The sequence below is a fragment of the Amblyomma mixtum genome, chromosome 2 (genome assembly GCF_055824585.1).
Source record: "Amblyomma mixtum isolate Tamu chromosome 2, ASM5582458v1, whole genome shotgun sequence".
NCBI classification, from domain to species: Eukaryota; Metazoa; Arthropoda; class Arachnida; order Ixodida; family Ixodidae; genus Amblyomma; species Amblyomma mixtum.
In genome coordinates this window covers 231,851,503-231,875,400 of record NC_143013.1, presented here as the reverse complement: position 1 = coordinate 231,875,400, position 23,898 = coordinate 231,851,503, and the positions used below count along the sequence as shown (strand labels likewise).

The 23,898-nt window shown below is 48.5% G+C and overlaps 1 protein-coding gene across 1 annotated transcript; it reads right to left on the bottom strand.

The window, feature by feature from the left end:
• Nucleotides 1-263: 263 nt before the first annotated feature.
• Nucleotides 264-23,664, bottom strand: LOC149362956 (xyloside xylosyltransferase 1-like). The gene is made up of 6 exons (XM_089568399.1): nt 23,524-23,664; nt 10,177-10,285; nt 7,284-7,537; nt 5,380-5,645; nt 2,413-2,710; nt 264-401 (listed from the first exon to the last, which is right to left on the bottom strand). Exons 1-6 carry the CDS (start codon nt 23,662-23,664, stop codon nt 264-266), a joined length of 1,206 nt encoding a protein of 401 aa, XP_089424525.1.
• Between the last annotated feature and the right edge of the window lie 234 nt (nt 23,665-23,898).

The window sequence follows — 23,898 nt, the reverse complement described above, 5'->3', positions numbered from 1 at the left end:
ACCTCAACAAATATAAAATAACTGGCCAAACTTTGATTCCAGAACATTAAACCCTTTTCGTGTTCAGTGCATACAGACGCGTAGTGCGCGTTTTGAATTTGCAAATAAAGTTCACAAACGGCGCGGGTTATTATAAAAGGGAAAAATAAAAAGCCATGGCAGCGGCGTCGTCGCAGGCGAAGTTCACTGGGAACGCGAGGGAAACCACGGGGCCTTGAAGAAGCAGAGGTCCGATGGTACTGAAGCTGGAACGTCGGCGTGGCCTAGTTCTCCGGGCAGTAAGCGGAGCACGCGTACGTGCCTCCATCGCACCAGTCGTAGAGGCCCTCACCGAAGTGATCCGCCGGTGCCCGCGCGGTCACCTTTACAAACGGGAAGGGCGCCCTGTTGCGGGCTGGAACCTGCGCCATTCAAAATCCACATATAGAGCTTCAGTGGCTGCAGTGGTCGAGTATGGCGCATAATTTATTTACTCGTGAGAGCGTAAAATATTGTCATAACGAGACCACGGCGCATTTGCGGCGGAACCTGTCGGGGGTCATTTCACCCGTTGAATAAAAAATTACCTTAGACACTATGGAAATTCTAAAGTGTGCTTGGCGAAAGCCTTGTGGTCAACCCGCATATACCATGTTGTACTATCAGCGTCAATTGAAATGCGAACAAGCCAATTGAAATGCGAACAAGCCATTTGAAACGCGAACAGCACAACTCGCAGATATTATACTAAGGAGGCAAAACACATGAGCAGTTGATTTTCCCATCGAAGCCGAAAAGACCGCTCTTCTGAGATGTTAATAGGCCACGCCTGTATTTCACCTCCAGCCTCTAATGCTTGATTTTTTGTGCTCGCGTTTCAGGTGTTTTGTTCGCGTTTCATTTGACGCTGATAGTACATGGCTCCCCAGTGGAATGGCCACAGTGCTCGCCGATATCCCCTTTGAATTCCCCAAAGGTACTTGTAGTAAACAAGGGACTCTCTGGGCCGCTTCGGAGCCATGCGTATCACTCACTCGACTGCAACGAGACGTATGGCGAAGGAGCGACGGTGCAGCTGCCACCGCTGACGCGCGCGCGCTCGTTCTACCGCTACTGTGTTACGTCACGGCTGCTATGCACAGCTGCGCCCCCCACCGGCGCACCGGTTGCTAAGGAGGGGAGGAGGTTGCGTCGCTGCGCCGAGCAGAGGCCACAGTTGGCAGTTGGCACGATTCCAGGCTCCAGCTCACGGACGGACACCGCGAGTATGAGCCATTATAGCCTTTCGCCTCAATAATTTATGCGACCAACAAAATGGACCGCATGCTGATGCTGAAGCTTGTGTCGTGTTACGTGAACGTCCTTTTTTTTTTCTCACGTAGCTTTTACCAAGCAGTTAGAGGCGCTTGGCAGAGCTGCAGAAGTGTTACGTCCTGAGGAGGGCGTTAGTATCGTATTACTGCTCCGGAATATCAGCTCTGTATTATTTAAACAATTTTTGGTCGGGATAGGGGGTTGTGATAAATAAATCCTTTAAAAATTAAAAGCGCACGTTGTATACTACATTTGGGCGCCCTCCGAAGCGTTTTTTTAGTCTGGCGGATTCTCTAGACATGTTTTCGCATTTAATCCTAGCTTGAATATATCGGCTTAAATGATTGGCGTGCCGTGAGTTAACAAACTGACCCAGGCCAAGCGTGTCATTTTTGATTACATAATATTTTAGCATGCCACTACCGTGTGTCATTGCCGTCGGCCGCCAGCTGCTCATGTGAAGTTCTGTACAGGCTCGATAACGTCGCCGGTAACTTGCTACTGTTAGCCGAAGCGTTCTACTAATTGTGCATGGTCACGATATGTTTGACCTTGGTGGTGTAATATACACCTACCCCTTTACCGCCATCGCCGGGCGCTAGCCTGTTATGTGCTGCGTGCATGTATAATTAGGTTTGGTTTATTAGAGTTTAACGTCCCAAAGCGACTCAGGCTATGAGGGACGCCGTAGTGAAGGGCTCCGGAAATTTCGACCACCTGGGGCTCTTTAACGTGCACTGACATCGCACAGCACACGGGCCTCTAGAATTTCGCCTCCATCGAAATTCAGCCGCCGCGGCCGGGATCGAACCCGCGTCTTTCGGGCCAGCAGCCGAGCGCCATAACCACTGAGCCACCGCGGCGCTGCATGTGTAATTAGTTAAACATTTTAGTTTCAGTAACAGCGCTGTCGTCATAGCGTCGGGAACTGACTGCACCAGCGCATCGTAGATGTGTTTAGCCAGAAATTGACGGCACTGGTATGCAGCGCTTGAATGGTGAAAAATAGCAGCCACCCTCTCATCCACGTTTGTCTTTGTCCTTGACACCTAGCTCTAACATCTTCCCGTCCACAGTCGTCATTATATTGTGCCCGACCAATCGACGCGCTTTCCTTGCCTGCCGGTTCCACGAACAGGGCAGCATGTGGAGCAGGCCCGGTTCCCGGCAGACGGCCATGGTGTAGAAGTCCCCGTCAGCCAGGGACCCGCCCCGCCAGCCGTACTCGCGGGCCAGCCGATCGACGCCGTCCTGGGTGGAGAGGCGCTGGTAGACAGCCGACCGTCGCATGGAGTCCAGGTCGAGAAGGGCCACGGCTCCGTTGAGGCCCGGGGTGCCGTCAGAAGTCGGGGGCTTGCCGCAACTGTGGCGGCCCCCTTTCGTGGCAACGCCGCGGCGTGAAAGGGCCCACGCGTACCTGAAGATTGAAGCGATACGCGGGGTGTGAAGGGTGTGTAGTCCCTTCCAAGTTCCAACAAGCACTTCATGGGCGCCGCCATCTTGCTCGCTATAACGTTGTGTGCCTCGGGCGAAAGCATGGCGGAAGAGGCAGCACGCGCTTTCTGAACCTGTTAGCAACCGCCCGAAGAACAAGCGTTTTGACATCTGTCTGATTGGAGAATTGCGTACGGAATACGAAGCTATTGCGTAACTCTGCTGACGGGAAGGTTCTGCTGCTCGGGTATTCATCACGCACTCACCTTTGTCTGCTTTCTATCTCCCGCATCCTCGCACATTCCAAAATAAGCTGCGGTGAACTTCGTGAACTGCTACTTTACAACATGTCGCCACTGTCGCCCCGTGTCGGTGATGCCTCAGCATGTAGGCGATATACAACAAAGGTGAAACGAGCTCAGAAATCCGGGATCACTAACATCATTAAAACTTCTCTTTTGGGGAGTTCGCTTATTTTTATAGCGCCTGTGTGAGTGCCGTTTTCCATGGGCTTGTCTGTTGTTGCGCTAAATTTTACAAAAACTAATATCGCGGCCGTGAGGTAGCGGTAAACGTGCGTGGTAGCTTAAAGAGAATGAAGACATACCGAGCATGAATTAGGTAATTACAATTTTAATTGCGTTTCGGATTTCATACAAGGATCTTTGTTCCTTGTACCTCATACGTTTAGAATGGCTTTTAACCACTGTGATGACAAGTTTTAATGGCACAAGGGTGTCTCAGGCTCGACACCAAAAAAAATGGGCACACTGAAAACGTTGCACTCCTGTGCAACCTGAGAGGCATGAGCGTTCCGTTGGACGACGTCTCTCGCATCGTGTACCCAGAGGGCTCGCGAACTGAGCAGCGAATAGTGACAAAAACACTCTGGGAAGTTTTCAAGAGAACACTGCAGTGTTATGGGACAGTTGTAGACACATACATGGTCTGTTCTGAAAGTAGTAGGACTGGTTTTTTCCTGGGCGAACGGGCGGAAGAGAGCTGGTCTGCGCGTGCAGGATCGTTGAAGGGGGATATTGGGAATGCTGGGGAAAATCGGCAGTAGGCTCTAAGCCGCTGAAGAGAGGAGGTCGCTTGTACTGTGAACCCCTGTCGAAACGTCTCGTCACGCAGAATAGTCGAGCGTTTGCTCGATCAAGGATACGCGATCAAATTTTGAGCAAATCTTAGTAAAACGGGCAAAGAGAATCACAACATGATTAAGGAGACCTACGGTGACGCTTCCATGGGTAGATCAGGTGTTTTTTTGAGTGGCACAAGCTTTTCTGAGAAGGTAAGGAAAGAGTGGAGGAAGACAACCGCTCCAGACGCCCTTCGACCAGCAAGACCAACGAAAATGTGTAGCGAGTGAAACATTTACTTAACAGTGATCGTAAAATGAGTATCAGAGATTTGCTGATGACTTCAGCATTCCTCAAACACAAGTTTTTGAGATCGTGACAGAAAACTTATCCATGAGGAAAGCGTGCGCGAAGTTGGTGCCGGGAGTGTTGTCAGAGGAGGAAAAGGCCAACCGGTAGGATCTCCTTCATCAAGTGAATGAGGACCCCGATTTTTTGCCCAGCACAAGGCGGCAACGCTGCCTCAGCCCCCCTACAGCCTCGACTTGGCCCCGCCAGACTTTTTTCTATTCCCAAGAATAAAATCGACGCTCGAGGGGAAACATCACGGATCGGTAGAGGTGGTTCAACAGGCCGTGACGAGGCAGCTAAACAGCATTCCGGTCCAGGCGTTCCTGGAGGCGTACAAAAAATGTAAAACTCATAGGCAGCAGCGTGTAGGTGCGGAAGGGTGCTACCTTGAAAAATGGTAATCGTTTGTAGTATTCACTTGAATAAATTTTGTTTAAAAAAATCAGTCCTACTACTTTCAGAACAGACCATGTATTCGTACAAAAAAGTGACCCAGGCGGAGAACCTGACGACAGGCCACTGTAAGTCTGTACATATATAAACACCACCGCCACTACTTTTTTGGTCCCTTTGTTCAATGTATTTTTCGTCTACACAAGTTGCGGAAAATAGACATTTCCCAAACATTTCAGCCCAGAAAAGCCTAACACCAGGACAGGAGAAAATGTGTGCCCAATATATCGGCATCTCCTTGTGACGTCACATCTCCTTGTGACCCCGCATCTCCTTGTGACGTCATCGCAACCTGCCCACCGTGGCAGGTGGCAGTTTAATTAATGATTAGTCGCTCGGCAAGAGCAACCTGGGCCGTACAATTATGGCCCACAGCTGGGAACACTTGCCATCCCAGGTCAGTGGCGCATCGCTTTACCGCTGCACCACTGCTCCTGGATGGGTATGAGGACTCCCGCCAGGGATCTGTGAATGTAGAGAATGACTTTCGGCGTATATGCGAATTAACCCATTCCGCTATCGCGTCATATACCCTTATACTGGAACTTAAGTGTCCCCTGAAATTTTTTTAAACCACTGTGAACAAGCTTCTTTTGTGGGCGATCTGAAATGTCCTAAAGTTTGCACATACTCCGTTTATGAGCGGCGGTTCTGTCTTCTCATCTTCCTGCCTCTTCCCAACCAGACAGGTGGCCGCCTTAACTCTCCACTTCAGAGGGAAACATGTGCAGAAGAAAACAGGAGGAGGAGGAGGAGAGGTGCTCACTTGGAACTCTGCTCCCTCGCGAGCCCGAACACGGCACCGGCGGGAAAGTGCTGAAACTGCTGCCACAGGAGCGCCACGTCGGCGTGGAACTGCACGTCGGGCGCCAGCAGCAGCAGGCGGTCCACGCGGAACAGCCGGTGCAGCTCAGTGCACACGGAGAACAACCAGCGACGCTTGGGCCACACGCGGCTCTTCCTGGCACCGCTGCTGCTGACATTGGAGGCAGCGAGGCGACGGATCAGGGGCTCCATCCGAAGCAGGTCCACCTGCGGCCGGTCCGGAGACGAAGGTTTCAAGACGACGGCATTTTAGGCCTAGCCGTGGTTGCTTGCAGTTGAAGTCGTACGCGTCTTGTCATGGTATCCATAAGGCTGGCCCAGGGATGCGCATGAACCAGCTGGGTATAGCTCACCGTGCATTCACTTCAAGCGCTGCCAACACGAGAGCCGTTCGCATCCTTCATACGGCGTGCCAGCCGGCTGCGGTTAGGCTAGAATAACTATTTTATTTTAATGCACTGGCACGTTGACCCGCCGCGTATTTGAACTGAAATTCTTTGGAATTCAAGAAGATGGCTTTAATCGGGCTGGTTGGTGCATGTTGATGGAAACGACTGAACAGCGCCAACGGACGGAACGGAAGAGAAGAACGCGGACACATGCCCTGTGTTCTTGTCTTCTGTCCCGTCCGTTGGCGTCGTTCAGTCGTGTCCATCCACATGCACCAACCAGCCTAAGCCCTCTCTTGAATTAATTTTCTTCAACATAGTTCCCTTTCCTTTTCGCTTATTGCTTTCGATCTGCCGTCATTTGTGTCACCCTTCCGGCTATATCCACGTGCCTGGCACGTCTTCTCACGTTCTCTCTCACGAGGCTCATATCTACCGCCGGTCGTTCCCCGTTTGTTCGGAGGGCTCATGCCTTCGCGAGGCCAAAAAAGAAACAAAAACAGTGCGTGTCTATGCTCATTTCTTTCGTTCCATCTGTTAGTACTGTTCAGTCGTTCCCATCAACTCTTGGAAATTTGTTTCAGTGCAGAAATGTATTGTAAGGCCTTAATTCACACCATATTTTTCATGCACTTCTGCATCCGCGTTGCAACTTGGATGGCAGTATAGGGCCAAGTTCACTTGTATTACAAAAGAGACCGTAGAAGCCCGAGCTGCAGGTAGAAGAGGTCATCCATGTTATCCAGGTGAACTTGGAAGTGTAGAAAGAGACGACGAAAAAGAAGACACAGGGCCAACAAGGGTAAGCGGTGGGAATGCATTTTTGCTGCTGCGAACTTGTTTCGATCTTTACGTTAACAGAACACTCGTTCTTTCGCCAACAAGACAAACAACCAGTTCATTCCAGACAGCACTAACAGTGTCGCATTTCGTTCTCAGGCAAACAACTAACTCTCCTGGCGTGGCCCCGGCTACCGCCTTCTCGGGTTCTACTCTCGCTCTCTCGGAAGGCAAGAGGGGGACCCCGCTTTTTAGGACATGGCCCAAACCTCGAACTCCTCTGAAGGAGCGGTGCAAGATCACAGCGACCAGCCGTCACTGTCTTCTTAGGGCTAATTCGGCTAGTTTAGAATGGCGGGCTAAACCCTGCGCACCTAGGGCCCAAACGATGCAACATCTGCAGCAGCTGTGCACAGCGTTTCGTCTGCATATCTGCTATTTCATTTTCTTTTCAAGACGCCTGCATTTATCAGATAACACTCGAACTTCGTATCAATTGTCGCGAAAAAGCAGATCCACCAGCGTTTGCAGTCGTCGGGCTGCCAGCGTCATGAGCCTCCGGGATATGAACGTTTGAGTGCAGTGGGGCCGTGCGGGGGCCCAAGGACCGACGTGTCCAACAGTCCCTTGTTCCAAATAAAGTTTTCATCATGATCATCATCGACGCTGTGCTCACCACTGCGCCAGCACCGGCGCGCATGTGCGGAGTGAGATTCTCCAGCAGCATGGCGATGGCCTCGCGCTTCGAGCGTCTCGCCACGAGCACGTCCACGTGCAGCGGCCGGCTGGCGTGCTTGAGCAGGCTGTCCAGGGCGTCGCCCAGCTGAGTCTGCGTGCCGCCGAAGCCGCGGGAGGGGACGACGGCGGCAGAACGAGAACGGCAGCCCGGCACCACGAAGGCCACGTACAGGGCCGGCAATTCGGGGACCCCTGCACACAGAGAGGAACGAGTGAAGCTGTGGCCCGTTGTTCATCCACCGCGTCCGAGTGAAGCCAAGCACTGCAGGAGTAGCGGGCAGGATAAGGGAAATAAGAGGAGGTAATGGCGGCGTTACATCAGTGTAGATTGCGTCCCCTTTATGCCCTGATCTCTGGCCAGATGGGACAACTGTAGTCGGATGCAAGAATGAAGCGGCTTTTTCCCCGTCAAAAGACCCCCTTCTAGCCAATTGCGTCGGCCGATTTTCATGAACCTGCCAGTGTGACAATGCAGGGAGCGGTGTAACAGCGCAGGGAAAGGACTATCCCTGACCATAGAGGGAGGGGACTATCACTCCTCTGAGCTGACGCTATTGGCTGGTAGGGGATTCTTTGACGGCAGAAAAGACGCTTCGTTCTTGATTTTTATTCGACTGTAGGGAACTGAGGGAAGTCACGTCTTCCTAGAAGTCGCAAAGCCGAAACGCCTCTTCCTAGCAACCAGCAGCAATGGGTAGAAATCGCCGTGAGACCGTACCCGTATTTTACTCGCTATAAAGGAAATACCAATGTCGGGACGTTATTGTAACTAGTTACACGAATATTACTATAGTCATATGCAACTCAACATCAAAGAGGCAGATGCGCCTCAATTGAGGCCCTCCAGCCAGTGGCATCGACCGATCCTCGTAAAGCCGTGGTTAACTCCCCTTTGACCTGCTGGCGTGAAATCGCAGCTGATTTTTGAAAGCGGATCAATCAAGGTTTCATGGGGTTAACCGCGGCGTCATGAAAAATCGTTCGGCGCCATTGGCTGGAGGGTCTCCCTTGAGGGGCACTTGCCGCTTCGTTCTTGAGTTGCATTCGACTATGGTAGTACTCCAATAAAAGACTATGGTAGTACTCCAATAAAAGACTATGGTAGTACTCCAATAAAAGACTATGGTAGTACTCTAATAAAAGACTATGGTAGTACGTAGCCAGCGAAGTCACCGAGAGAGAAACACATAAGCGGGGGCTGAAAGGTTTGCCTTCATGTCTGCCTTGGAGACTATTCGTGATGACAGTGATGTCGAAAAAAGCATGTTTAGCTCCGAAATCATACACGCACACGTATTGAGCCTTGTGTCTTGGAGGTACGACAGAAGCGTCATCGTCACGCCCAACACAATGGCGGCGCCAGCTGAAAATACACAAATCTGTATTACGTCACTGGCTGGGTATAGGTAATCCGCGACTTCGTATAAGACTGCGAGGTGAGCGAGCACCTACACGCAACCGTTAGAATGCTAAACAGAACAACAGGGAAGATGGAGAGAAGCCTACTCCTACATCGCTGCAACAGAGCTGAGTAGCAAGCAGCTGTGTTGAATGAAAGTACTTTGCCTCTCAGGCCTACTGCAGCATCCACTGCCCTTGACCACAGCGGTCGGCGCCTTCTAATTTCGTCATGTAGTACCATCCCGACGAGACGGGTATCCGTCAAACACTAGACTTCAACTAAAAAGAGACATTCATGCCCTCCAAGGTCAGGAGCCCGCCGTATGGTTACTGAAGCACTCTCGCAACTACCTTGTCGCAAGATAGAACCCCATTTAAAGTACCTGACGACCAGATCTCCTTACTTCGGGGTCTTGGAGAAGAGCGTAGAACAGTTTAGAGAGAGTCCCTGCTTCCAAGAAAGCCTCGGGCAAAGACAGAGCTACTGTCTGCCAGGGCTCCCGACATCGAGCGTTTCTGATCATTTGTAAAGCGTCCAGATCTTCTAAAGCTATCCTTGCATGCGCAGAAATACGTCGAACCAGAAGGGATTCACTCATCCCACTTCCAGCCGTTTACTAAGCGCGTGGTGACATCCAGGGACATTTCAACCGTACCGGTAATCATGGATGGCCAAGTAAGTAAGTATACTCTCAGCCTACGCGACCAGCCACGTCTGTGATACGTCGCTTTATACCTGGCTCGAGCCAGAAATGCAAGAGGCGAGGGAAGCATGCACGTTCATGCGTAGTCGTGAACCTAACGTGCAGTTGCGGAACGCTTTCTGGACGCTGACTTACCATTTCAAGACAACACCGGCTCTAAGGCTTGACCAACAGTATTACACTGCAGCTGCAGGACCAATAAAGGTAAATGGTACTGATCATTCACAGGAGAAATGGAAACAAAGAGGCTGTAGTGAGTCCCTCAATGAATAACGGTTTGGTTTGGTTTATGGGGGTTTAACGTCCCAAAGCGACTCAGGCTACGAGGGACGCCGCAGTGAAGGGCTCCGGAAATTTAGACCACCTGGGGTTCTTTAACGTTCACTGACATCGCACAGTACACGGGCCCCTAGAATTTCGCCTCCATCGAAATTCGACCGCCGCGGCCGGGATCGAACCCGCGTCTTTCGGGTCAGCAGCCCACTGCTATAACCACTGAGCCGCCGCGGCGGCTTCAATGAACAACGCTCGACGCACCACCATTTTAGCGTGAATGAAGCACCAAGTTCGGGTCACTAACTGCCGTCCAGCATAAAATGCTTACAGACTGCTGCTTTTTTTTTTTGTGGCTACAAAATTCGCCTTAAACGAAGCGCCTCATTTGAGGACTGATTTATCAGTGGCTTGCTGGGGTGCGCAGTGAGGTGCAGTGATGCGTGACCTTACCGGTGGTTGAGCCGTAGTAGAAGCGGTCGATGGGCTTGACGTCTGTCGTGTAGCGCTGTAGCCACGAGTTGTTGCTCGCTGAAGGGGTGCTGCCCATGGTTGGCGACTTCTGCCCGCGAAACGATGGGCTGTCACGGCAAAAGTACAGATACGTGACTGCGGCGTACAGGACGACGCCCACTAACACCACCTTCGTTCGGAAAGCCCTTCGACGTAACATAAACGGTGCTGTCCTTGGCTTCTTCTTCTTCTCCATAGCAAGCATGACACCCTAGGCTCTTCTTCTTCTTCACTTCACTTCACTTCACTTCACTTCACTTCACTTCACTTCACTTTAATACCTTAAAGGCCCTCGTTAGAGGGTATTACATAAGGGGTGGGGCACACAGAAATGAAAAATAGAATGACTAACAGATAAGTTGAAAGTTATACAAATATAAGATTATCACTGAGCAAGTACACGCGTGATTTCTTCGATGAACAATGATTGGCATGTGATAGCAGCAAGTTCTCGGGGAAGGCCGTTCCAGTCGTTTGCGGTCCGGGGGAAGAATGATGAAGAAAATGTAGTGGTGCGGGCGCGAGGTCGTGACACTTGCTGCTGATGGCCGGTGCGGAGGGAGATGCGTGGTGGTGGTGCGCAGATGTAGGGTTCCTGTCGTAGCTCAGAGTAAAAAAACTTGTGAAACAAACATAAACTAGCAATGTAGCGGCGATGAGCAAGGGTAGGTAGGCTGGATTGTGATTTGAGGGATGATATGCTGATATCAAAAGAATACGATGAATGAATGAATCTAGTTGCTCGGTTTTGAACTGCTTCAATTGAGTTACAGAGATATGCTTGCTTTGGAGACCAGATGGGAGATGCGTATTCTAATTTTGATCTGACTAATGATTTGTATGCGAGGAGCTTGACATGCTGAGGTGCAGAGCGTAGGTGAAGCTTTAAGAATCCTAGTGTTCTGTTGGCGGATGATATGATGTTTGAAATATGCGTATTCCATGTAAGATCATGACAAATATGAACACCAAGGTATTTGTATGATTGGACAAGATCGAGAGGAACGTTAGATATGCTGTATTGGAACAGAAGAGGGTAACGGCGACGATGGAACGACATATATTTGCATTTACTTGTGTTAAGTGTCATTAGCCATTCACTGCACCAGTCCTGCACATGAGTTAAATTATTTTGAAGGGATTGTTGGTCGAAGGTGTTAGTGACTGTTCTGTAAATAACACAATCACCAGCAAACATCCGAATATGGCAATCTAATTTCTCAGGTAGATCGTTAATATAAATTAGAAAAAAGAGTGGCCCAAGGACGGGTCCTTGGGGCACGCCTGAGGAGACTGGTAGGAGGTCAGACATTTGGTTATTGACAACGACTGATTGGAAGCGGTGAGTTAAGAATTCTTTTATCCATGCTAGTATGTCGGAATGCAAGTTTAGGCGAGAGAGTTTCAGAAATAAGTGGTTATGAGGTACCTTGTCAAATGCTTTAGCGAAGTCGAGAAAAATTGCGTCAGTTTGGAGGTTAGCATCAAGGTTGGCATGCAAGTCATGAACGAAAGGTGCTAGTTGACTTTCACATGAGTATCCTTTGCGAAATCCGTGCTGCGATGAGTGAAAAAAATTATTTGAATCCAGAAAGTGCATTGTTAAAGAATAAATGACGTGTTCCATGAGTTTACATGGTATGCTGGTGAGTGATATGGGTCGGTAATTAAGTGGTGAATCTTTGTTACCCGACTTGTGGACCGGAACGACCTTCCCCACTTTCCAGTCATGGGGTATGACGCCTGTAGAAAGAGACTGTGAGAACAGCAGGCATAAAAATTTGGCAGAGGTATGGTTAACGTTTTTTAGTACCTTGGTGTTGATTTCGTCAAAGCCGGCAGATGATGACAGTTTTAGTTTATCTATGAGACATGATATGCCGGCCTCAGAGAAAGTAACGGCTGGCATTAAACTTCTTAGGTCATTTGCTGTCTTGAGGGGGGGCGGTTCCTGTTCATGAGTGAATACGGATGCGAAAGCAGAATTAAATATGTTAGCACACTCGACATCGGAAACAGCACGCCCGGAATCATCAGTTAAGGTAATAGTGCGTATAGATTGCGGATTTAAAAGCTGCCAGAATTTAGTCGGGTTATATTTAAGTATGTTGGGTAGGTCAGTATGATAAAATGAGCGTTTAGCGTTTTTTACTGTGACCAGGTATGTCACTGTCCGCTTCTTCTTCCTCTGCAACTGAAGGGCACTCCGACAGAAAGGGCGCATGGCGCTTGACTAATGAGCCATAGTACCCGGGTTCGAACCCGACCTCGGCGGCCGCGTTTCGATGGAGGCGGAACGCAAGAGGCGCCCGTGTGCTGCGCGATGTCAGTGCACGTTAAAGATCCCCAGGTGGTCGAAATTATTCCGGAGACTGCGGCACCTCTTTCTTCCTTTCTTCTTTCGCTCCCACCTTCCTCTCTTCCCTTACAGGCGCGGTTGGGGAGTCCGCCGAGATGTGGGGCAGTTACCGGGTCATTCCCTTTCCTAAAAAAAAAAAAACAGTTTTCAACAAACTAATTTTCAGCAGGGACCTCACGCGTATGATTCCGTTCCTACGAAAGCACAGCACCGTATCAGATTGGATTGGCTTGCGTAGCCTCACTACTTGTTATTTTGGGTCTCTTTGAGGGAAATTCCATGCTGCACTACAGGTAGTTCACTCCCAGGTGAGTTGTGTCATTTGCCCAAGCTGCCTACTCTCAATCTTAGCGGACTCTAGCCGAGGGGACGCTGCGGTCGTGGACAACTGCCTCCCGCCATCCACCCGCTCTACTGCTTCCTGTTTCAGAGGAACCCGTTCTCTGTTCCCCTTATAACAGGCGAGCATCGTAACAGAACTGGCCGCTACGGTGCCTCCTTCCTTTATCCCTTTCCTCGGGCTGGTCTGAGGTGTCCGCTGAGAAGTGAGACATTTAGTGCGCCATTTTCGTTCCTCATAACCTATCACTTTTCATGCCTCTTCATGACCTGACTTAAATCGTCATGATCATGATGATGAGTCGGGGCAGAAAGATGGTCACCCAGTGGAAAAAAGGCAACAATTCAGGATAACCGCGCGTGTTATCGTCCACATTTTTTCTTCTTTCTTTTCGTTTCCAAAATAGGTACTGATGATTAGCCTCCTTAAGCCTCTCTATTCTTGGCCGATTATGGAGAGTAGATGTGTGCCCCTAGACGCATGAAAAACAACAGCAGCAACAACAGCAACAAGAAAAACAATAACAATGGCAACAACAGCAATACCGACAAAAGCAACTCAACAACATTTCATGACAACGAATGATAACACCTTTAGAAAAACACCTCCGCATCGATGCTTTGGCGGAGTGAGCGACCACATGCAACGTTTTCGGGTGCGCAAGACTGCAGTTCAGATGCCATTGTGATATTTATACATTTTTTTTATTTCTTATATTGCTCAACGTTAAACGCATTCAAGTTATACACGGCCTATCGCAGGTGCGTGCTACTTTTTCGGTCAGTTATCGACATGCTTTTCAGCCAAAACCGTTGTTTAGCAAGCCTGGAGGCGATTTTCGAGGCACAACTGAAAGTTATGTTGCTCTGCCTTTGGGAATACGAACGGTGCTCAAGGACTCAGCGAACACATGGCTGTCACCTTCGTTTACATCACTATCACCGTCCCGTGGCTAATATTTTTTTTTTTTCACTTTTATAACTGAATGAGAGAATTTTTTTAGGGGTAAATGACATCAAGAACTGAACCAAAACTTAAACGAGTGGAGACACCTTATTTTAGAGGTATACAGAAAGCTTGCCGCAAGCCTTCTGTGTGTGCCACAAGGTGTACAGGAAACTGTAATAGGCAAGCAATGAGTTAAGCATATCTCACTTCGATATTAATGTCCGCGCAACCGAGCATAATGAACTTTCAGAGGCCTATCGCGAGTGGCATCAGCATGATCTATGAAATAGTGTTCAGAAGCGTACTATCGTCAGCAGAAGTTTACGGGATGCGCGTGTGCGAAAAAAAACCAAACAAACTAATTTGCACGAACCGTCTGAGATGTCTGAAGATACGAAACTACATCCGTGAGGAATATGAGAGGTAACAAACCTTTTTTCACAAAATTGTAAACTTTCGGGTTATTTCTCAACTAAATTTGAGAATGACTTCTGGATATTATAAGTCGAGAGAAAAACTAGTTAGAGAACGGGAAAAAAACTGTGTTTGCAACACATACAGTATGGAGGAAACAATAAATGAATGCTCACACTTTGTTCCATTTTATATTGCTCACGACTGTATGTACATGCTCCATCCACTGGTCGCGACGCAACCCTGCAATAATTCTTGGTTTCCGAGAACATGCATCCCGTGAATTTCTTGCTGCAGATAGAGCTTTTTCAGCACTATCGCCATGACACAGAACAGATTCCGCTGCTGATAGTAAGGTCACTTTTGCGTTTTCTTAGTTGCGCCGTGGTACAAGTCCTCGGTTCTCAGAAATCTAAACGAAAAATGGCAGCCGAAGTTACGTGATATTGAATTGTCCAAGATGTACTGGCGAATAACACAAGGTGTTTAGCGTTTAATGACCCCACAGCGACAAAGATAAATTAATTTTGGTGGGGGACCGTTTGCGGCGATCAGCCAGATGACCTAGAACCGTTACGGATCTCACTTCCAAGCGGTGCTCTCTCAGCTGCTCATTAAGCCCTAATTTTCGCCTTAATAAGCGCTTTTCTGGTGCGGATTTTGCTTACCATATTTAAATATTAAGGTCCTCATTTAGTTTAGCTCATTTATCCTGGCGAACTTGTTGGAACGCGTTTAGGTTGGCCCTGGGTGGCTGCTTTTGAATTTTTTCTGGACATGCCTTCGCCTCAAGTTGTATGGGTAAGATTTCTGCAAAATCTCTTGCGTACGGCTTACGTGACGTCTTCCTGCGAATTCGTACAGGGCCGAGAGAATAAGCTTCGTTGCTTGTCGGTGCCTGCCAATGTCGCTTGCACTCTTGGCATTTTGCTTTTTGCATTTTGTGCTGCACACTCAAAATGGCAGGGTGGGAGTGTGGATGGTTGGGGGGTTTTTGTGTAGGCAGGGCGACGATTCTGGAGGCGTAAATTGAGGGTGAACAGAAGACTCAGCTGAAGCCAACGGAAGCGCAAAAAAACTAAACATGTAATGATTTTTGTTAAACGTTTGTCTCCTCTAGTTATAAACGTTTAGGAAAGACTAGTTTAAAACGACACTGGGCGCAAATCGCCGAGCTGCATCCATTAACTTTTCCTACTCGACAAATACACCGGTTCATCGTCCTTTAACCGCATCGAATACGCAACGCCGTGTGTCGGTGGCAGTGGATCAAAGTGTGGACTACTGGCGACTTAAAAACCAAAAGCCAACTCGAAGATTAACCCCTGCTATCTCACTTCGGTTCTCGTGAAGATTGAATCATGGAAGAGTGCATAGGAACGCGAAGGGTTCTATCGTCCAGCTACAAAGAAGATTGCCGTCACACCGCGTATGCTGATATATGGCGCACGCTTATAGTTGGCGCTGAGAGAGAAAGAGAGAGAGAGGGAAAGGCAGGGATGTTAACCAGAAAGGATTCCGGTTGGCTACCCTGCACAGGGGAAGGGAATGAGGGGAATTAAAGAGGAAAGAGAGAAGTAACGGGAAATAATCACAGTCTGTCAATCAAGGCAGTCGCTCTCAAAAAGCGAAAGAGTGCCTTGTAAGCCTTGATGGCAGTTGACTGTTGTGGCCACGGACTGAATTTTTTATTGAACAGAGACCTAAAAGCCCACACAGACTAGGCGAAAACAAAGAAGGCATCGCGAGCGATAACTCAACTTTTTTTTTTATTTATTGACATTGCGTACATTTGAGCACACGTATACATTCCTTCATGACATCAAATACAATGCAGACATACGGTGGTCGTGCTTGGAAACCTTTTCTTTGCCGGTTATATATGTGTGGTGACTACATTAACACACTATGCAGCCGATTTCCTCATCACGTCTGGTTACAAAATCTGTTTAACAACCTAGTCCTCAGATGTTTTTTTTTTTGTTGCGCATCGGAAACAACGGCATGCAGCCGAACCTGCGACAATGCGAAGCTAATTGTTCAGCTCTGTGTTTAAATTCTGCCCCTGCCTCCGTAGTGTCTCGTTGAGACAGCTACCATTCCGAACGACGTAGTAGTTACTAACCGTGCAGAATAGGAATTTAATACTGAACTGGTTTGGTTTATTGGCTTATTGGGGTTTAACGACGCAAAGCGACTTAGGCTATGAGGGACGCCAATACTGAACTGGAAGTCGCCGCAGTTGCGTAAACTGCTTTTGGAAATAAGCACAACACACGTCAAGATCATAGACCATGTGCTAACAAAATACATTCGAAAATATATTTTAGTTTGCCGGCCAAGAGAAACAACTTTGGGATCGCTGCTCCTGCGCAACTGCACCGTTGTCATGGTACCACCACCTTTACGCGTTCGAGTGAACGACTGGTTTCTCCAAAATTGCGTGCCTCAGATACTGCACATTGTTCAGTGCAGTCTGCAGTGCCAGGGACCATACGACTGATTCTGCGACGTGGTCGAGTCGCCGATTCGGGTGTGCTGGTGGTAACGACAAGGGCGGCTCTCGTTTACGAAAGCTGCAACTACGCTTTGCTTTGCAAGTCAACGACACAACCGGTTTCACTGCTTCAACCAGTCAGTACGCGCTTACGGAAATCAGACGCTTTCAATTTTCAACCGCCCGCGACATGAAGTGTGGCTTTGCCACACTAAGAGTCATCTTGTGGCAAAGCCAGCTTTCAATAAAAAGTCCACATTTTTTTTTGTTGCGAAAGCAACACTACGCCCACCGTTTTGCCTCTCCATCGTGGCCGCACTTTCGCCGTGGCGGCGACACCACGAATGACCTTGAACCGTTGCCTAGCAACCGCAGCAGCTGCTGCCGCCGCTCGCTTCGCCAGATAGCGCCGCTGTCGCCGGCGCTCGCTTCGCCAGTTGTGCGTAGTAGAGGGGGAGGAGGTGTCGCCATACCACAAGCGAATCCTAAGCGTAGCCAGGCAGGCGTTGCTTTCGCAACACAACCACATTTAACCAGAGCTAGGCCACTGCCATTTTTTACCGGACGGGCACAGTTGGTAGCCGCAGTAAACTCGCTGATGGGGGAAAATGGCGACTTACGGAACGGTAAAATCACACTGAAAAGAGTCGTTTCATATCGCGTTGTCAGGGTAGACGCTTGATGTTACAGTGGTTGATGAAAGGCTGTTGGCGAAAGAGGGAGTGGCACGCCTCAGAGTAACCGACCAATAGCTTGTTCGCTGGCTCAAAACATCGCAGCTCCCGAAAGCAGCTGGCAGGCGATTAGCCTTGCATACCAATTACCGGGAGACGTCATGCCTCGCTACAGGCACGCGTTTCCTTAGAGCGCAGTGTTCTGAGCTTGTCGCACGCTGGAGCAGGGTTTCTGCGCGAACGCTACATATGAATGGATGCCCATGGTGCGGTGCCTCCCCTACATTTCTTCATATCCCAATAAACATGCACTCATAAACGACAACACCTAAAGCGGCCCAATGCGGCCTTGATGAGGCTGACCAGTGCCACCCCCGAAGACTAAGAAGCACTCATTGCCATCTCCACGGCGTCGACCAGAGCCCTGGATCGAAGACTCCACCTGTTTTGCTTCAACCACCTTCTTCCCTCTCAATGAATGTTTTTCTTATTTTATGCGTGAACAGCTGGACAGCGGCGACCGCACTTCAATGGAGGCGAAGTGGAAGAGCGTTTGAGTGGTCTGTGATGCCAGTAGACACTAATGAGCAGGGGGTGTTGGAAATGGGAAGTAGTACACCCGTGTACCACTCGTGTCACCTGCCAAATGGCAGGTTTGTTTTATGGGGTTTAACGTCCTAAAACGACTAAGGCTATGAGAGACGCCGTTGAGGAGGGCTCCGGAAATTTTGGCCACCTGGAAAAGTGTGACACCGTCGGTAGGTGTGGGCACACGGCGCTCTTATGCTTCCGCATGAATATCAAATGCGCTAGTATACAGTCAGTGCCCTTGTATTCTATATTTTAGTTTTTCTGCTCCCATTTCAGCTGCCTTGTTCGCATTTCTTTTGACGCTGACAGCACGTTTGTGATGCACGACTTTATTCAAAAATACAGTGTGTCACGTACAAATGAGGGTGAAATGCAGAATAAACTGCCTCGATGTAAAAACGATGAACAGAGACACCGGCGAAATCCGGCATCTTCATTGCGGCTGGCTCCAGCCTGCGTGAGGGAGAGGGTTCACAAATGGGGTCGGCACTTTAATTGAACAGCCTCGAGCGCATGAAAGAGTTTTCATTAAAGTTACAGCAGTAAACTATAAGTGATGGACAAGCCGAATCCTGAATGAGCAAGTATCTTGGTCAGTTAACAGAAGATTCGCGTGAGAACAAAAACAAGCTACCAAGGTGAAAGCAAATTCCACGCGAAACGAACTGCATGCTGGATGCTTGTCGAGGCGCATACTGCCTTTTCTTGAATGTACCGGGCGTGCTGCTGGAGCCCATAGAAACCTTACTTATTTCAATTTGTACGTACGCTTGCAGACAGTCTCAAGTGACACATTTGTACCACTACCCCCTTTACCGGTCGATATATGGCTACCAAAACTGTCTCTGCATGAATCACAGAACTCAGCTTTCTCCACTTTGCTTTGAACGGATCAAAAGAAAGTGCGACGAAAATGAAAATTGATTTTGTGAGCAGAATGAAAAGAAGCATGCAGTTGTTTTGGTGCCTACTTTTCAGTTCAGCTCTTCGCCACAGCCACTCGTTCTCGGTGCTCCAGTCCGCCGACGCATAGTGGACCAGAGCCAGGTAGAAGCCTCCTAGCACTGCGTCGAACAACGAGAGCAGTGAGAGTCAGAAAGAGAAACGGCGCGAACATCCTCAAATACATTTAAAAAAAAATGGCTGAGGCTTAACTTGGTTAAGCCTGGAGAATGCGAAGCATCATCGTGTCGCGTAATTTGGAGGCGCACAACCACAGCGACGGCGCGAGGTGGGCCCCCGTTTCTCCACTGTCGTGACGTCATCGTGTCACGTGGTGTGACGTCATGTATCACGTGATTTGGAGGCGCACAACCACGGTGAAGGGCTGAAGTGGTAGCTAAAGTAGTATGCTTCGCATAAAACAGAGCCGTATAAAGGCAATAGCTAATTGCACTGAGAACACGTGGCTCGCCTATTCAGGCCCCGACCGCAATGCTGTAAAGTGAAGCCGCATCTTACGCGATAGCGTATTTATTTATTATTTATTTCAATATACCCCTAAAGGCCCTCTTCACGAGGGTATTACATAGGGGATGGTAAAAATTTCAACTCGAATACACAGAAGGAACATCTAACATGAGTAACAGGGCAAAAAAAGAAGCAAGAAAAGAGCAATAACTGGTAGTCAGCAAGAATCGAAATGTGGCGGAGCAACAAGCCGCAAAATAAACAAAATGAAAACAAAATCAAGAAAAGAAACACAAAGATAAAAACAACGGAATAAACAGAACGAAAAGCAAAACTCGAACACATTGCGGTGAGCACAACAGAACTAGAAGAAAACTACACATCGCTTTGATTTTTTAAAAGTTCATGAAATAATCTCGCATTCGTTTCAGTTGCGATTGTGTAAGGCAGCCGGTTCCAATCAATAATGGTCTTGGGTATGAATGATTTAGCAAAACTTGAAGTGTGACATGTGATGCGTTTGATTTTGAAAGCTCGTTCGGCCGAAAAGCCGTCGGCGTAGTAGTAGTCGACACCGCATGTCGGAAATAATCGGGGGCTGCGTAAAAAAAGTTGTATCATGGTAATTTGGTGTTCTAGTGATTGATGTGTGATGGGCGAGGACGAATTAATGAAAACATTGTAATTAATTCATTAGTTAAAAAAAATGAAAAAAATGAAAAGGGGGATCCACAGATGTCAGAATGCTCAGAATGAAAAGCCAACGTTTGATGATGCTAATTAAGAAAATTTAGATGTGCAATTGATAAATTAATTTATTGAAACAATTGAAAAAAGGAATAATGAGTTCAGAGGCATCAAACTGCTCAGAATGAAAAGCCTAATCCACACACTATCGCGTCGTATCCTTAAAGACGCACTGAAGATAGTTCTGAGCTCGTCTTTTTACCGCGGGAACTCGATCTGCACTTATGGGAGCAGAAAGTTGGGCTGGGTGGTTGATATGCAAAACATTGCCGCACTTGTAGTGCGAGTGACAAGAAGATGCAGTGTAAACCGCTCTTTGACAAAGCAACAATTATGTTCAGGCACAGGGATCAACTTGTGCGGGAGCTCATGGAAGCGTTTCATATGCGCATCAGTGGAGATAAATACATCAGCAAGACTTCCGTCCGCTTATCTGATAGGGTTCGGTTTGGTTCGGTTTATGGGGTTTGACGTCCCAAAGCGACTAAGGCTATGAGAGACGCCGTAGTGGAGGGCTCCGGAAATTTCGCCCACCTGGGGTTCTTTAACGTGCACTGACAACGCACAGTACACGGGCCTCTAGAATTTCTCCTCCGAAGAAATTCAACCGCCGCGGCCGGGATCGAACCCGCGTCTTTTGGGTCAGCAGCCGAGCACCATAACCACTGAGCCACCGCGGCGGCTATCTGATAGGGAGTTCCGCTTTTTGGCCAAATCACTCGGGTATATAGGGAGTGACATGTGATGTTCTTGATAACTTGGTGTGGTTTGTTTTGTTTTTTTCCTATTTATATGTGCATGTTTTTTGGAATAAAACTTCAGTTGTGAGTAGCGCTCGTCCTTGTCTTTGTATCTGCTTTGTCCTCGTGTTTCTGCGCAATTTTTTTTTCACTATGCGATCTGCACTTTCCGAGCATTCTTAGAAACTTGGAATCATTGTACTGTGCGGTCGATTTCCGTATTAAATCGAATTAATTGTCCCAGCTCCCGCCTTTTTTTTTTATTCTTGAACTCACCTCCGAAAAGAGGAGGAGTCAACCAACGCGTGAAGTGCCTTTCAGCCAGCCGTGTGGCGGTTTGCCGCTCTGCCATCGGCGGAGTGATAGGTAGCGATCGTCGAAAACAAAGTGTCCTCGCGTATTTTTATTTTCGTGGGTCGATTTTGTGGCTATGTAGTCTGCGATTGAAACTTCTTATTCACGGAAACAAAAAAAAAAACAATAAAAGCGAAAGCGAACCGCCACGCTACTGGTTGAAAGTAACTTCACGCGTTGGCTTAAAAAAAAAAGGTGGGATCGGGCACGTTTAATTCAATTGAATAGAAAAATCGGCCGCACAGGACAATAATTCAGATTTTCTAAGAATGCGGAGCCTAAGTGTCCTCTCTAGATTTTTCAAAGCAGCCTCTAGGTTCGAGCAAAGACGCTGCTTGTCTGTTAGTCATGTGCGTTTATATCACGTGCGACTGTACACAAGAACTCTGGTAATCTGTACGGACGCAGTTCTTCGCCTCGCAGTGCACTGCAGACCAGCATGCATGAAGCCGATCAGTGAGAGATGAACCATACAGGGCACCAACATTCCAGTCTTGGTGAATATCTTGCTGAACATACTGGGTGTTTCACGTAACTTGAACCAAGGATTAAAAAAAACAAAGTGGCGCACAGTAGGTGGGTGAAAACAAATGCATATTGTTTCCCGTAGCGGGGCGCTCCTCGAAGTTAGGTGGTCGGATGAGATTAAGAAGTTTACGATTACATGGTAGCTGCAACTGGCAAAGGACAGGGTTGAGTGGAGAGACATGGGAGAGGCTTTTGCCCTGCTGTGGGCGTAGTGAGGCTGATAATGATGATGATGCAAAAAGCACGTCAACGACCTTTATAGTTCGCCCTTTCTGAGCACTGTGTGATGTCCGTGAATTTTTCCAGCGATTGCAACGACGTCATTCACGCTTTTATGAGCTTCGCATGAACCAGAACGCGCTGTCTATTGCAAGTAGAATGCGAATGGAAAGAGCTCAAGCACAAAACCAAAGTAAATAAATTATAAATAAAAGAAAACAAATACGGGCAAAATTCGTTGTCACTCTCGAGGAGCTTCAATCGCGCTTTAAAGTTGTAATTCATCACTCGACAGCTCAATCTCCATTCATTCTACTGTTCGCCTTCGAATTCTGCTGCTCGCGTTACATTTGCCCCCGATAGTGCAAGAAAGTTAATTTGGAATCAAAGGTACGCGAAATATCAATTGTGTGGATAGCAGAGCTAGTTGTTGAATTCATCCGGAGACTGCAGTAGTGAAAAGAGGACTAAAAAAATAGACTCAAACGGGGAGGATGAGGATTAGTCCTCGTCTGTGTATATTGTCGTGAGCTTTATTAATGGGAACGCGGGAGCGCGTGGCAGACAGTCTCGAACTATACTTGTGGCGATACTTGGCGGCGCCGCGTTTCGCAACGTGGGTGGAAGTGGCTCTGAAACCTTCCATGCCTACTTCTGGCAATGGAGGATAGCACCTCCCTTTCCACTTCGTTTCTGAAAGCGGCCACCACGTATCGCCACAAGTATGGCTCGAGCCTATCTGCCACTCACTCCCGCGTTCCCTTTCATAAAGCTCGCGAAAGTACCTTCGATAACGTCATTATTACTGCTGCAATATCCTGAAGGTAGACGAAAAATGGGTGTTGCCATTCTTATATCACGCGCACGTGTTCGTGAAGTGTTTTAAAATGTAGCCTCAAGCATTAAGTCCGCTCTCCTGCGAGATACCACACGCATAACACAAGCTATATCTTATCGGGAGAACGCATGCACTCTCTAAGCCATAAAAAAAAAACTAAATGCTTCAGGAGTCAGTAATTGGGGCACTAAACTGCGTTGTGAAAACAATTATGCCCTCAAAGACAAACTATTAGTCCCTGTCTGCAAACGGGCACCAGCCACAAGCTCTCCACTGGCTAAGAGAGTTAGTTGGCTTCGACGACTTAAGCGATGCAGTTAGTCCGTAGGCTTTGAGTGTGAAAGCGTAGCCTGATTGGACTCGGCTACAGCTGCTCAATAAGGTTTCCGGACAAACCAGGCAATCAAGAAGCAAATTTTTTTTCTCGCAGATTACCTCGAGCTGCAACGAGAAACTAACAAATGAGCTTCGTTCTTTCCCACGCGCAACGTGTACTCCACGGGCAATTTTCAATCCTCCACCCCACGCGCCCAGACCGCGACGACGCTGAACATCTTCACTTAAGCCACCCCTCACTGCGCGCAAACTCGCCTCAGTCCCAGAGCGGGAATAATCGAAGGGTACGAACCTGCCAGTTGTGGCGTATCCTTCCGGCCGTCTTGAGCAACATCCTGAGCAGCATCCACTTGCGGAGGTCCAGGCTTCGACGCTTCAGCTCCTGCATCCGGAGTAAGGCCAGCAGCTCGGCCTGGTTCACGTTGAGCGCCATCCTCCCGCCCGGGCTGCTGCTGCTGCTGCTGCCGGCGCTGGACGACAACACCTGTGCGTTCTACGCAGAGCTCAGAAAATTAAAGACAGCATGGAATAAAGTCCGTTGATCCGCAGTCTTGCTTTCTTCGAGTCACCGGTAGATACCTGCAGGATACAAGTCAATGTCCTACAACAAGAAACTGTTCTGCGCTCCAAGCAGTTTTTTGCTTCCTAGAAGTTGGTTAGCGATCTG